Raw genomic sequence first — 14,839 nt, 5'->3', positions numbered from 1 at the left:
AGATTTCTAGTGATGAGCAGCATGATCCTCAGATTGCATTTGTTTGTAGCTGTTACTGTGGTAATTTGGTCTTTGAAATACCACCTAAAAGAGGCACTATAGGGGTGGCAAGAGCCTTGGCCAGTATCCAGAATCCTAGGGGTGACAGATGCAGGCCATCTCTGGCAAAGAATCAATGTCTGTCAATCATGTCATCCCAGGCAGACAAATACTTGAACCCCTTAGAATGATATTAGAAACTTAGCCAGTTGCTGAAATCAATCATTTTCTGCTTGTAATGTGGTGTCATTCTGGGTGATGGTAGGATGCTGCTCAGGGCTAGGGTCATACCCACCTGGGCTACACAGTCCGAGAGCTCCTCCATGTATCTTTTCATGTAGTCCAGGGAGGTATGTCTCAGGTCATTTATACCCACATGTACAATGACAGAGTCATATTTGTAGCTGTTGTTGAGGGACCTGAGTGCATGCGTTATGTGGCAGATCCTGGTGCCTGACAGGCAGCTGACTGTTACTTTCTCCTTATTCAACCTAGTGAGTGAAACATCAGTGTGCCTCACTATCGAGTCACCTATGACTAGTGTGTTGGGCATGCTGTTTTGCCTTAGGGGCTTTGGTTGAGTAGCACACTGTTTATGAGAGTTATGTGTCTCATAATTAGTTTTGTGTTGTGGTGGTCAAGTGTGTTTCTGCCTTGGAGGTCTCTGCTGTTTGGGTAGATTTTTATTGAGAGCTTCCAGGAAGGTGGGTGTGTGGTTTGTATTTTTATGTGAAGGCATTGCTGGTGTGCGTTCTGGAGGGCTATATGTTCCATGTGGTGTGGTGCAAGTGTTGACCTTCTCCTCTTGACCAGCTATTCTAGCCTTGGCTGAAGAGTGTGTGGCTTCCAATTTGGATAGATAAGTGCATCTTTCGCAAATCTGAATGTTGGGTGGTAAGAGGAGAGAGGGTTGTCATTGTACATGAGGCAGTTGCTATATTGCCTCAGAATGCCCAAGTTCACCAGGTTAATAGGAGAAAGCACAGGAGCTGACCTTTAGACATGCCTGGAGGGGTGGGCATTAATAATAAGTACTGGAGCTGTTTCCTTGTAGAACGTTTAGTGCTGGTAGCACTTTTGTGTGCTACAATAATTGCTACAAGAAGTCTGGTAAAGTGATAAACTAATATGCTAGTAAAAGTGCAGGAGAGGAAATGAGAGAACTAACAGATCTAAGGGAAAAATTAAACAGAAGACTTTGGCACCACTCAGAAGCTTACCAACAGTCCTGGATACAGCAAATCTATATTTGGACTAGACTAGTTACAGGAAAGGTGTGAAACAAGCAAAGATGTGAGCTTTTAAACCAGAAAGTTGAAAGAGATGGAAAAAACTGCACAAACGGCCAATAAGCTACAATTTCTAGGCCGGAAACCACTCCTCTTGGGGTAGATAAGCTACCTAGTACTTACCACTACCACTGACAAACTAAAAGGCTTTCCTCCAACACAGAAAGGGTTGGGGGGCTAGAAGCTTACAAACAGTCCTGGATGCAGAAAATCTGTATTTGGACTAGACTAGTTACAGGAAAGGTGGGAAACAAGCAAAGATGTGGGTTTTTAAACCAGAATGTTGAAAGAGATGGAAAAAACTGCACAAACTGCCAATAAGCTACAATTTCTGAGCCGGAAACCACTCCTCTTGGGGTAGATAGGCTACCTAGTGCTTACCACTACCACTGACAAACTAGAAGGCTTTCCTCCAACACAGAAAGTGTTGGGGGGGCTGAGAAGCTTACAAACAGTCCTGGATACAGCAAATCTGTATCTGGTCTCTGCAAATCTGTATCTGGACTAGACTAGTTACAGGAAAGACTGGAAACAATGGCAGATGCTGTCTTTTAAACCAGAAAGTTGAAAGATATGGAAAAACTGCCCAAACGGTGAATAAACTACAATTTCTAGGCCAGAAACTACTCCTCTTGTGGTAGATAGGCTACCTAGTGCTCACCACTCCCACTGATAAGCTAGAAGGCTTCCTTCCAACACAGAAAGGCTTGGGGGTTCAGAAGCTTACCAACAGTCCCGGATACAGCAAATTTCTATCTGGCCTAGTCTAGTTACAGGAAAGGCAGGAAACAAGCTTAGAATTTTTTTTCAGAAAGCAGCTAAAACGGAACTAAAAACCATTCAACTGCAGTGCAAGCTAACATACTTGAGTGTGTAGCAGTATTAAAGTAAATACAGTTTAAATAAATGCAATTTATTCAAAATGTATTCTGAACTGAATTCAATTGTTGTTTTATTCAACTCTGAACAGTTAAAATGTGTAAAAAAATATACTTATCAACTGAGAAGGACACAGTCAGAACACGAGGAGATTTTTTTTTTTTAGTAAAGTGCAAAGGGAGAAAGGAGGAGCAGAAGAACCTAAGTGGGTTGGCCTTTTCAAATGTTCTCTCTGTATTAGCTAGAATGAACACTAGACTGGGAGGAGTGTCCCAGATCAAATTTACAGTAGGGGCGGGCAACTGCAAAGCCACCAATTATAAAAACACTGCAGGAATAGAGTGGGCAGGAGGGAGACAACCAGTTTCAGAACAGATCAGAAAACGGAAGACAATGCCAGAAAATATATAAATATTTCAGTAAAGCAAAAATTAAGCCAGCGCAGAACTCTGAAAAGTTAAAGTGCCAAAAAATATACTTATCAGCTCTTTATTTCCAGATTGAGAAGCACTCTTCAGTCAGAACACAAGGAGATTCTAACAGTGGTATGCAGGAATTTACAAACAGACTATTTTTAAATCAGCAAGCCTTGAAACAATCAGATAACACAAAAGCTGTTAGACCAGTTTTACCAACTTTAAGAACACCACAGGAAGGGGGGGACCAGCTTCAGAACAGATCAGAAAACAATGCCAGCAAATATATAAATATTTCAGTCAAGCAAAAATTAAGACAGTGCACAACTCTGAAAAGTTAAAGTGCCAAAAAATATACTTATCAGCGCTATATTTCCAGATTGTTTGAGAAGTACTCTTCATTCAGAACACAAGGAGATTCTAACAGTGGTATGTGATGTTTATGTCAAGAGAGAGTACATTAGAGTTAATGGTTTCATCAAAGGGAGAGAATGTCAGCAAGGAAGCAGGAAGTATGCCAAAGTATTTTATAATTTATTTATTTTATTTATTTATTTGACATTTGTTAACTGGGTTAGTCTGACTGGTCAAGGAGCCCTTTTTCAGCAGAGGCCTGAGGAGAAAAGCTCCAGACATATAAGACATATACAGATACGTATCAGGTTAATAAGGATAAAAAGAAACTTGTATGGTGTACAATCAGCAAATAAACATATGAATTAAATAGTTGCATTACAGTAAACAGTAAGTATACAATTAACAATTGGCACATACATGCAGGTTAAAAAACATGAAGTACATCAGCTATAAAGATTTGACTGAGAGACGACATGTTGAATCTTTAGCAGAAAGTCTGCAGGAGGAAGATAAATATTAGTGTGATAGTCTCAGAAATAATAATATTAACAGAGCTATAGGAGGAAGAAAGAAGAGGAGGTATGGGTCAAGTAATAATAGTTCGTTAGTGAAATGATGTTTTCCTAGATGTCAGTAAACAGAATAGGGCATTAGTGGAAGTCAGTATAAAGTTTCAACTAATGCAGTTGATAATTTTATTACTGCATACTGTTAGATACCCCATGAACAAGGAAAATACTGTTTTAACAGTCTCAATTAATCTCTGTGGAGGCTTACAAATTGCATGTTTGTGTTATGATTCTCCTCACCAGACATCTTCTCTTGTCTTGCAGAAGATGTAGGCAGTGATACAAAGTAACTGCGCATCAGTTTATTCTTGATAATAATAATAATAATTAATTTGGCTTAGAAATGGAAATAGTGACAAGTGAAGTGGATTGCTCCCCAACAATGTTGAGTCTGGATTTCCTCAACTGATCAACATGGTATCACCAACTGATGCCAGGACAACCTCAGCTGTTTAGCACCCCTTCTTAATGGTAGCAGGAACACTTTAAAATTGCTCTGTATCTCTGTGTGAAAACTGTCTCACTAGTGGTTGTAGCTGTTGTTTTTTTTTGTTAGTGTTTTTTGCTCTTTCTTAATTTGTCAGTCTTAAAGAGTCTGTTGAATGTTTGGTAACAGCAAATCCAATCTTTAATGAAGACGACATCCCATATACAACATGACTGGGATCGAGTCATTGTGGCATCAACAAACATGATAGTATGTAAACAAAAGACTTACCAACGTTGCTGGAAAGTAAGCTTGTCAGTTGTCATGGCTCAAAGTGCTCATTTAAGGCTTTGCAAACATCTGTGAGAAAGCCCAACTAGTTGCTGGATTCTTGGAGACAGACATAACATGTCGAATGCCATTTTTGCAAACAAATGTCTTAAAGTTATCTGAGGTTATTGTCACTGACTAGCTGCTGTGGCATTCCAGTTCTGACAAAATGTCTGTCAGTATATCAGTTGTTCCACCATATGTAGAAAACCTCATGCAAAAGGCTGCTGGCCATTTAGGGCACGTGTCAACCATCAACAGAAATATTGTCCCCATAAATGTCTTGGTAAAATCAGCTGCCAGAAAGATGTAGGCCATTCGAATGAGTGAATTGGTGAATGTTCCCACTTATTCTGAAACATTTGTTAGCCAATACATTTCATTACCAATTCATGGCCACCAAATACAATTTATAGCCAGTGCCTTTATTTTCACTAGTCTAAGATGACCTCAGCATTATAATGATTGAGTATTGTAGTGCTTAACTTTGACATTACACAACTAGCATTTAACATAAGTTTATGCCATCTTGAGTAATTGCCATAAAATATAGATTTGTGTTTGGCTGTCGAGCCACTTTGTGCTGCCGTGTACACTTGAGACAATATTTGTTTTTTATCATTACTGTTGCAATGAGCAGGCTCTCAGTTTGCCTGATGCAATAGTAAAAGCTTTCAGACACATTCATCATGGCCTCAGCAAACTCCAAATACAAAACCTAACTCTCACATAAAGTTTGTCACCCATCTTGGCCCACTATAATCCTACTTACTGTCAAAATAAGTATTATTTATAAGAATAACTTTGCAATTTCCATTGTAGTTCAGCTAATCCACAATTAAAACAATAAATCGCCATTCTAAAAGCTCATACAACTACTATTGTTTGATCATTAAGTCACACATTAAGGCATTTGGTGAGCTGATTCATCACTCTGAGCCTGACAGATTCACTTCAGAGATCCATTTGTTTGCATTAAATTTAAAAATAAACATCTAAACGGATCAAAAAATCATATCATCAAAGGTCAAGCAAATCTGAAAAGCTCTTCTTTCATTAACTGGTATAGAGATAGAGACAGAACATAAAAATGACAAAGAGAGCTAATTAATTGAAGGTTCACTACAACAGCTCTCAACATTGGTTAAAATTTAATAACAATGTTTTGAATATTATTTGACACTGCACAAAACAGGAGAAGATATGTAAAATAAACACAACTAAATTTCAGAGGGACCACTGAATTAAAATAAATGACATCAAAACCAGAAAGAAACCTTAAAAAAAAACAACAAAACCCAAAACAGTTTGTTTTGCAGAAAGCAAAATTATGCCTATATGTATAAGGACAAAAGTGATCCATAAATTGCAAGTTTTATTTTCTAGAGAGCAGTTTTGATTTATATCATATTCCATAATATATAGCTACCCTTAGTGGTAACATATCAATGATAGAGACAGCAGAGGACAGCATCATATAATCAAGAGAAACAGGTATGCAAAGGAAAAAAGATCAGATGCAAAGAATAATGGAGAATTGATTGCCGCAAGGAACAGAAAAGGAAGCAGAGGATAAAGAAGAGACCACCACAAGGTTGGTAGAAAAGTAAAAGGTCAGTATGTGTCATAATACCAAGTAATGTGGTAAATATACTTAGTTTATGCCAGGACTAGGTCTAAGTCATTATTATGGTGAAAAGTTAGTTACTATATTATTAATTTTATTGCCTTTGTTTTGAAAAACACATGCACAAGTCATTACACAACCTTGTAATACTACGTGTTTTGAGCTCACAACGCCCCTGATACAATACTTTCACTGCTCTGGGAAACATTAAATTAATGTCATAAGACTGCACAACACCCGTTTTAAAGGCTGTGAACTAAACTAATACCACATTGTAACAGCATGAAGCATTTTTGTAGCATATCTAGCAATAGTATTTACGTATCATGCACACAGTTGTCACTACAATTGTGTGACAAGTCAAGAAACATCAAATGTATCAAACAAATGTCAAATAAATAAATAAATGATTGCCATCAGTATAGGGAAATACGTCATTTTATCTTTTACTATTTTAGAAGCTGTTGATCTTTATTACCATGGTAATATTAATTATGTCATGCATGGCTGATATAAACATGCACATCACCTTCTGGAAAGGAAATACAATCCTATAATTGGTGCCTGTAACAGATTGATGGAGGGGTGAGAAAGTCAATTCTGAACCTAAAAATGTGACCAAATATCTTAACCATGTTGTTGTTGTTGTTTGTCTTTCGGCTTTTCCCGGTTAGGGGTCGCCACAGTGGAACTCCGGTCCGCTAATGATTGGCAGTAGATTTTTACGGTGCCGAGTTGCCAGCTTGATGCCCGCCCATTCACGCATGTCTTTCAGAATGCCACTTGACCGCAGGGAGGACATGCAGACTCCACACAGAAGGCACTCCCTGCGCTCCAGCTGAGAATCAAATGGGAGAACCTCTTGCTGTGAGGCAACAATGCTACCGCTGCACCACCGCGGATATACCATAAAGTTGAAATTATGTTCATGTGATTTTCTGCAATCTGTGGTACTTGTGGGGTGTACCTGAATTGACAAAAGTCTGATTTATCATGCCCTGTCTACCACGGAGGAGCTTACAGCCACCTGGTAGACTGCCATGCTATATCTCATTACATGTTAGTTAAGAATACATATTTTTTTGTATGAAGGCTGTGCGTCCTACATCCTTAATTTTGGGCTCCTTCCCCATACCCCAATATTTAAACATATTATTTCCAAATGTATGTCAATTCAACAAAAAGGGTATAAATAATTTTCCCTTTTCTCTGATATAGTGTAACCTCAGGGATATTAGTGGCACAATATTGCAAAAACTCTTTAAAATTAACTTTGGCACCTTTAATTGCAGGGGTCAGACAGCAGAGCAGTAACCTCTGGTCAGTAGGTCAGACTTTGCTAAGGCCATATTTGGTACTCTGAAATACATGTATAAGAAGTTCAACTGGTGTAACCATATATTGATATTTCAACTTCATATATATTAAAACTATTTTTGAAGGAAATTAAATAGTGACTCCTGAATGTAATGGAATCCATAACTTTTAAAATCTGTTTATTACTTGAATTATTTGTATTAGTGATATTTTTATATTAAGCATTGGTTTCACTGATTTTGAGATAGTTTTCCCAGTGGTACCCTCTAAGTGTGAACTTGATCAGGCATTGCCGTACAGACCAGGTTGGGGGGGGGGTCACCTCTAAATAACCTGTAAGAGATATAATCTAATGAAAGTTTCTGAAGACTGTTTGATTAACTCACCTATTCTTGTGCTCTGATATGTTTCATAAGGAATCATTGTACCATTCTAACTTCTTTCAGGTGGTTTATACACAATAAACAATATTGTATTATTATTATTATTATTATTATTATATATAATTAAATAATGAATAGTAAATAATTATGTATTGTTATTTATTACTTTATTGATAAATGTGTTATAATAATGCATTAGTTTATGTTGTTATTAATTAATAGTATAATTAATAATATGGTTTAATAGTGTTTGCATCAGTGAGATATAAAAGGATTCAATGATCTCTCATGATGATAAACAATTGTTATGCAAATAAATTACAATTCTGTTCTTTGATGCACTTCGAGTTCTAGAAATGACACAAGTACTCAGTTCCTCTTTCTATTAGCTTGACTGGGATATGTATTGGAAATAGTTGCTTAAGGGAAAGGATTAACACAAAACCACAAATACAGACTTTTTTGTTGTTTGTATGCTATGGCAGCCAGATATTTTCTATGCCCTGATGTCCATGATCAGTGGAACCACCTCTCATAGCTACAATACCCTGATTGGGGCTTCCAGCCACCTTTCCATATAGTTGAAGGACATATCCCTCACAAAGGATGAGTAAAGGGGGCATCAAGGCTTCATAATAACACTTAATCCAGAGTATAGACCATCATTTTTAATTGTTTTATCATGTTCACTTTCTGACTCCTCATAAATAACATGCAAAGGCATAACTAGCTCAATACCTGGCCCTCTCCCGTTTTCAGTTTTCATTAATGATCTTCATATTCGTATTTCTCCTGCCACCTGTATACAATATGCAGATGATTCTACTTTAATCTGTTCTGCCTCATCCCCCTCTGAACTGCACTCTCTCACCCAACAGACTTTCAAAACCGTAGAGATGTGTTTCCTAAAACAATGCTTAATTTTGAACCCCCCAAAAAACAAATTATCACTTTTTTCACCGACCCGAAAATCCTCTCCACTGAACTTCTGTGTCATGTCAAATAATGGCACCAACATATCACCCAATCCAACTGCCAGACTCCTCAGAGTTGAGATAGACAACAATCTGACCTTTGACACGCACATTAACAATACTATAGAATTAGTTAACAGAAAACTAGGCTCCCTCTATAGAATTAAACCATTCCTTACTCCACTTGCCAGAACTTCCATTGCTCATTCCCATCTTATTTCCACCCTCCTGTATGTCTCCCCTATATTGCACTTCTTTGTCCAAAACTAACCTCAGCAAATTGTCTGTTGCTTACAACAATATTGCCAGATTTGCCACTGACTCTACTTTTAGAACTCATCACTGCCAAAACTTAAGGCAATTAGGATGGCTCAAACTACAAAACCTAATTCTAATTCACCAGCTCTCCTTAGCCCAAAAAATCCTTTACAAACCCACAAACACTCCCATACTCACTTCCCTTATCACTCCTTACTGTAATCTTAAAAGCCTTCATTCCTCCGACAAACTCCTTATATCCACTAGTAAACCCAATAACACAGCCGGCAGATCCTTGTTCTCCAACACAGTAGGAAAAACTTGAAACACTCTTCCTCACAACCTCACGGCAGTCTCCTCTCTTCCCTGCTTTAAATCCCAACTCAAAACTCACCTCAAAACCCACTGGCTCTGCCCCTGTAGCAACCCTGACTAGTTGTCCTTGAGTATCTAGGTACTCTCAACTTTTCTGCTTTAAGAAACTCTTACCAAAACACACTTTTTATTTCGTCTTCTGTTTTTGTAGTTAATATCTAATGTGTTTTGATGTATATACTATTATATATGCTTAATTTGTACCTGTTCTTACTAATGTTTGCATGTGGAGATTTTCTCCCCAGGCCTCTGCTGAAAATGGACATATATCCAGTTGGACTAGCCTGGTCAACAAATGTTAAATAAAATAAAACAAAATAAAATAAATAATCTGTGGTCCATGCTCATGTGACCTTTCAGTGACCTCCTGCATTTTATTTATTTATTTACAGATTCATAGGTAAGTACTTGGCTGGCTGCCCTTGTGATTGGCCCTTGTGATTGGCCTAATGCGGGCTGAGTAAAGGGGGACAATGACATCTCTACATCTCAATACAATCCTTTGTTTATAAGTAGTGCAGTACAGGAAGACTTTCTTACAACAATGGGCACATGTTGGTCAAAAGTTAGGTCACTGTCCACATAATTTTTAATTACTACTTATCATTAATTATTTATTTTTATTTATTAACCAGGTGAAGACCCTTTTCAGTCATGTTCTGTGCCCATCAGGAAAATGTACAGATATTTCAACATGACAATAACAAATATGCAGTTATAAACTTGATTAAAATTCTACCTTTGAATGAGTACAGCTGAAAATTTGAGTATAAGTCAAATTGACATTATAATATAAAAGCAGAAATCACTATTAGCAGACACTGAGAAAAGAGTAGGGTACAGATTATATTAACACCCAGTTGTACAGAGAAAGCACTGCTTAAGAGCTATATACATTATATACATGATATGCAGAGTGTAAGAGCTATATATTTTATATACATTATATGTGATATTGGGTATCCATTCAGCAGTTATGTTAAAGTATGACATTATAATACTGGTTACTCTCCATTCAGTGCATGTTTTAAAGTTTGATTCCGGTCAGTACATTTGTTACTGTTCTGGATAAATGTTATGCTTAGCTTATGCATAGTTTGCTGCTAAGCGTTATCCCTGTAGCACTTGCATGTTATTTCACTGTGGAGATGCTCTATATGGGATGATTTAAACCCTTGAAGAGTATTGTGGTTTTTAATGCTGGTGGAAGATTGTTGCATAGAGTGTGGTCTAATTTGGAAATGTGCATCCTCATATTGTTGTTTTAAAAGAGGGCCTACTTAAAAAGATTACATATTATTATTTCTTACAGAATATGCCTGTTGTGTGAGAAGGAGTTTTCCTAAAAGGAGAGTAACAGACTTCATGTAGAACGTTATACATCAGTGTGCCTAGGAGATGAGTTCATTTTTCAGTGCCAGGTAGGCAGTTTAGCATCTTGAAGAGATTGCAATGATATCCACAAGAGACTGCAAGCAATGAAAATCTGCAAATTGTGTTTACAACTGTGTGGAGCGTGTGAGTATTGTAAACAGAATGACAGACCAGTAATGGTAACCCACACTCCAGTTTTGGAAGAAGTACATTTTTACAATGTGAAATGCATGCAGCAGGAGAGAGAATGTGCTGTGCCCCCTGGCACCCACCAGTGACTAAAGCCAGGCAGTAAAAAACACCTTTCTCTAAGCCGGAGAGACAGTGAACACTATTCAAAATCCCTTCACTGTGACCTTATTATACCTGGTATGCTAACCAAGCACAGGTGATAAATGTTACAGACAAGAGCCACCCCTCTGCACCAGTTGAGCAGTAAATACCAGCTAGTTCCATCTATTTACCTGCTACCGTCTCTCCTAAAAACAGCTTAGACATCTACTTACATACTGACACTCTTCCTTTGTTTTACCCATTCCTCCCTCTTATTCATCAGAGCAGATTCCTTTACCATGCTTGCATCGGTGTGCAGATAAAATCACATAATGGTGCTCCTATCAACTTTCAGGTTACATGAAGAGTGTTGTTTTATTGTTAAAACATTTGAATCAGATGTTCTCATTTTGAGAAGTATGTTTGATTCATGTAACCTATTTGAAGTGTGAAATATCAACAATGTTATTCATATAAGAGGACAACTCATTTTGATTTGTTTTGTATGCCTACATGAAAACTCACTTGATTCTACTAATGTATTTATTTGTTTATGTATCGTGCATGTATATATGTTATTTGTGTTTAATACTGAATATAAAACTCAAATATATATTTGAGTTTTGTGTGCGTTTTATCTGTATACCTATTTGTTTATTGAAAAGATAGACTATCAAAATGTGTAAATACTATGGAGTTTAAAATATTAATTTACAGACTGGGTGTTTTCAAACTTCAGTTACACAGTGTAACTATATGACACTAAACATCACATCACAAGCATCTATATTCTTGCTCTGTTTCTTCTTTCCCCTTTTCTTCATTCTATCCTTATTTACTTTTTGTACAGAATAAACCAATCTGAAAATATATCGTCCACGTCTCTCAAATTAAAGCTACCTCATACCACCATCTTCTAAATCATCAAGGTTTTTTTTCTTCTATGGCATTACTGTCTAAGCCTAAAATAGTTTGCAATCCACTGGCTTAGTATAAACCTATGAAACTATGATCCTATATATAAGAGAAAAGGCACACTGAAACAATACGTTTTGATGAAAATGTTATCTTTAGACATACGTACTACAACACAAATATATGAAAGTGTAAGAAAGTATGAAATTATGTGTAACAAATATACAGCAATCAGATGGTGTATATATAGATATATATATATATATATATATATATATATATATATATATATATATATAAGCATTTAATCAGTAGTGTATTGCATTCTCTGTCTAAATGAATTGTTTTCCAGCTGTTTCAGGTTATTTTATATATAAAGCTCATACTAAATGACAGAATATTTAAATTAGTTTTGTAAGTGGCTGTTTTATGTCAGTTTTCTCACAGTAATATGAAAAGTAAGCACATAATACACTATGCATGTCGGTACAAAATGTAGATTAGGACTTGTAACTGGAGTATAAAAACAATTATAACTCTTGTCCAGTCTAATTCTGTGCTAAATTTGTTGTAATTGCTGTTGTGTTATCTAACTGACTAGGAAGAACCCTCTCTAACTTATTTAGCATGCCATAACTTTAAACAAAGTACAACAGTCATTTTAAAACTAAAATCACTTAAAAAAATAAAAAAAAAATGCCATGGCCTTTGTTACAATTGTCATAAACATATCAATAAATAATTAATTTACATTTAATTACAGAGGAGGCATTGCTACATGGGGTAGTAGTATGTATTTTTGTTTTTATCACTGTTATTCTAATATCTTCTCAGTGACTTAAAATGACCCTCTTTTATTCCTAAAAAGTATTCAGTTAGGCAACAAATGGTTTCTGTATTTTCCAGGTAACATTTATCAAATTAAATAATGTAGAAAACTATATTTACATTTGCTGAAAATTATATTTCCATGAAACAAATCAGGTTCAGATCTTTATGTAAAACAGGAAAATAAATGCTTAATTAATATTCACTCACCTGCTTTTTGTGGAATGCATGGGCGTGCTGACATCTGGGCAAGAACAGGCAGTAAATTAAAAGCAAGAACAATTATTTCCTTCATCTTTACTATAAAACAATATAAAAAGTTCCTGCTCATTCTGCTCTGTCATCAAACAAAAATATACTTGGCTTCATGAAATAAGTGTCTTGCACAAAACAAAATGAACCACGGAAAATTAACTTCGGAAAAAAAATGTCATTCAGAAGTTAGTACTAAATGCCCATAAAACATATAGTTGTCATCTAGATTATGGCTTGAAATTAAGGACTCTGGTTTGCATGAATATTTTACATGGATCAGCATAAATAAAAATATGTCTATATCAAACACCACCAAAAATATTTCATAATCTGTCTTTGATGGTGGTTATTTTTTTTTTATTAAAAACTTTAGTATCGACTGTGATCTGCTACAATAAAAAGTCCCTTTCTGGTTCTGGGATTATATACTGTTCCCTGTCATGGAAACCTACTACTGTGGAGAATACAAAAGGGCAGCCATTATCAGCTATGACACAAAAAGCCTCTGTGAAAAAACACAATGATGCCTGATTTATCTCAGTGTCACTGGTCAGTCATTGGCTTTTACAGTTAGCTCTATTTGAATTTCTTGCTCCCCTGACTAGATGACAGGTCTGAATAAACAATATACGTGGGTAGACATCAGTGCTTCGATGAAGAATGAGTGTTTCTTATCATATGTAAAGGAAGTTATCATACTCTCAAATACTATGCAAGTCATTTCTAAATATCACTTAAATGACAAAGAATTTATTTAGTTTGCTGCAGAATGACAAACATATATATTTTTCATGAAATGAAAAGAAAAATTTAGCCTTGTATTAGGGATAGCTAGTAACATGCTGACGCACAGAAGCATGCCAGCAAGTAAGCCACTATAAATGCTTTAATATTTCCAAGTAGCCACTTGTGTTTTCCCATCCCTGAACAAGCCCGGAGTCCTTTAAAAAGGATGCACCCCAAGGGCTGGGGTGGTGGGTGGAGATTATAACGCATTAAAGGCATCTTGCAGTTTTATCTGCTCACTGCAGTCCATAGTTTTACTAGATAGCGCATAGTTTCTGAATACTCTTTGTTTCCATTAAGGAACTTCCCACACTAGGGAGAACCATTATTTAAAAGATGTATCTTAACAAAGCTTTACTAATTTTAAGTGAGCATCTAATCAACTAATTAAGAGTTTGTCAATGCTTGTAAAATAAAACTGTTACCAGAGTGAAGTATTTTGAAAAGCTTCACCAACCTCATACTGTACAGTACAAATTATATGAATAAATGAATGTTTAAGTCACTGATTAGTTGAAAACTTCACTTAAATTCTTAAGTTTTTATGGTTTTGTTATGATTATCAAGAGCAATCTTAAGTATATGTTTTTGTTAGAGTGAAATATTCAAACAACATTTAAGAATTTCTGCAATACCAGTCTGACATGGATATGCATGTAACTTATACAGGCACCTTCCAAACTGCAGATTTCCACTTCTGATCTAGTGTTTGTTTCTTTGTGTCTTTGTGTTGTAATGTAAAAAATAAGCATAAAGCATATCATCCATAAAGTTAACAGTTCACTTTAAACCTTAAACTGGTAGTAATGGCCTGAAAGATGACAAGCAAAGAATAGTAGATTCATTCCATTTCCTGGAGACACAACTCTCCAACAAAGCAGCAAATTGATTCCACTCTGTCTACTTTCTCTTTTAACGAGTATGCATATGATGCAGTAAGTATACTAAATATATAATAAACAATGTTATTGGGGTCATTCCAGTTATTACACAATTATCCCTAAGATAAGCAATATTATAGATGCCTGTTCAAATTCTGTGGACCATAATTGTCATTCACAGAAGAACAGAACAACTAGTGTAATTGGGGGAATATATATTGTCTGACTTTCTGGTAACTTGGACTATTCTGTTTGTATTCCCACTTCTCTGAGGCATTGCTGTCTCA

The 14,839-nt window shown here is 36.1% G+C and overlaps 1 protein-coding gene across 1 annotated transcript in view; it reads right to left on the bottom strand.

The window, feature by feature from the left end:
- TECTB (tectorin beta) overlaps positions 1-13,672 on the bottom strand; it is a 260,451-nt gene extending 246,779 nt beyond the window's left edge. Inside the window, exon 1 of the mRNA XM_044055840.1 lies at positions 12,841-13,672. Within this exon, the coding sequence (XP_043911775.1) occupies positions 12,841-12,961 (121 nt within the window). The 5' untranslated portion in view covers positions 12,962-13,672. The remainder of the gene's footprint in view (positions 1-12,840) is intronic.
- Positions 13,673-14,839: the final 1,167 nt, after the last annotated feature.

This window comes from Protopterus annectens, chromosome 14.part0 (assembly GCF_019279795.1).
Source record: "Protopterus annectens isolate FY-2018-M chromosome 14.part0, PAN1.0, whole genome shotgun sequence".
In the NCBI taxonomy this organism is placed as follows: domain Eukaryota; kingdom Metazoa; phylum Chordata; order Ceratodontiformes; family Protopteridae; genus Protopterus; species Protopterus annectens.
The sequence above is the reverse complement of the archived record's forward strand: the minus strand, read 5'-3'. Positions and strand labels throughout refer to the sequence as shown.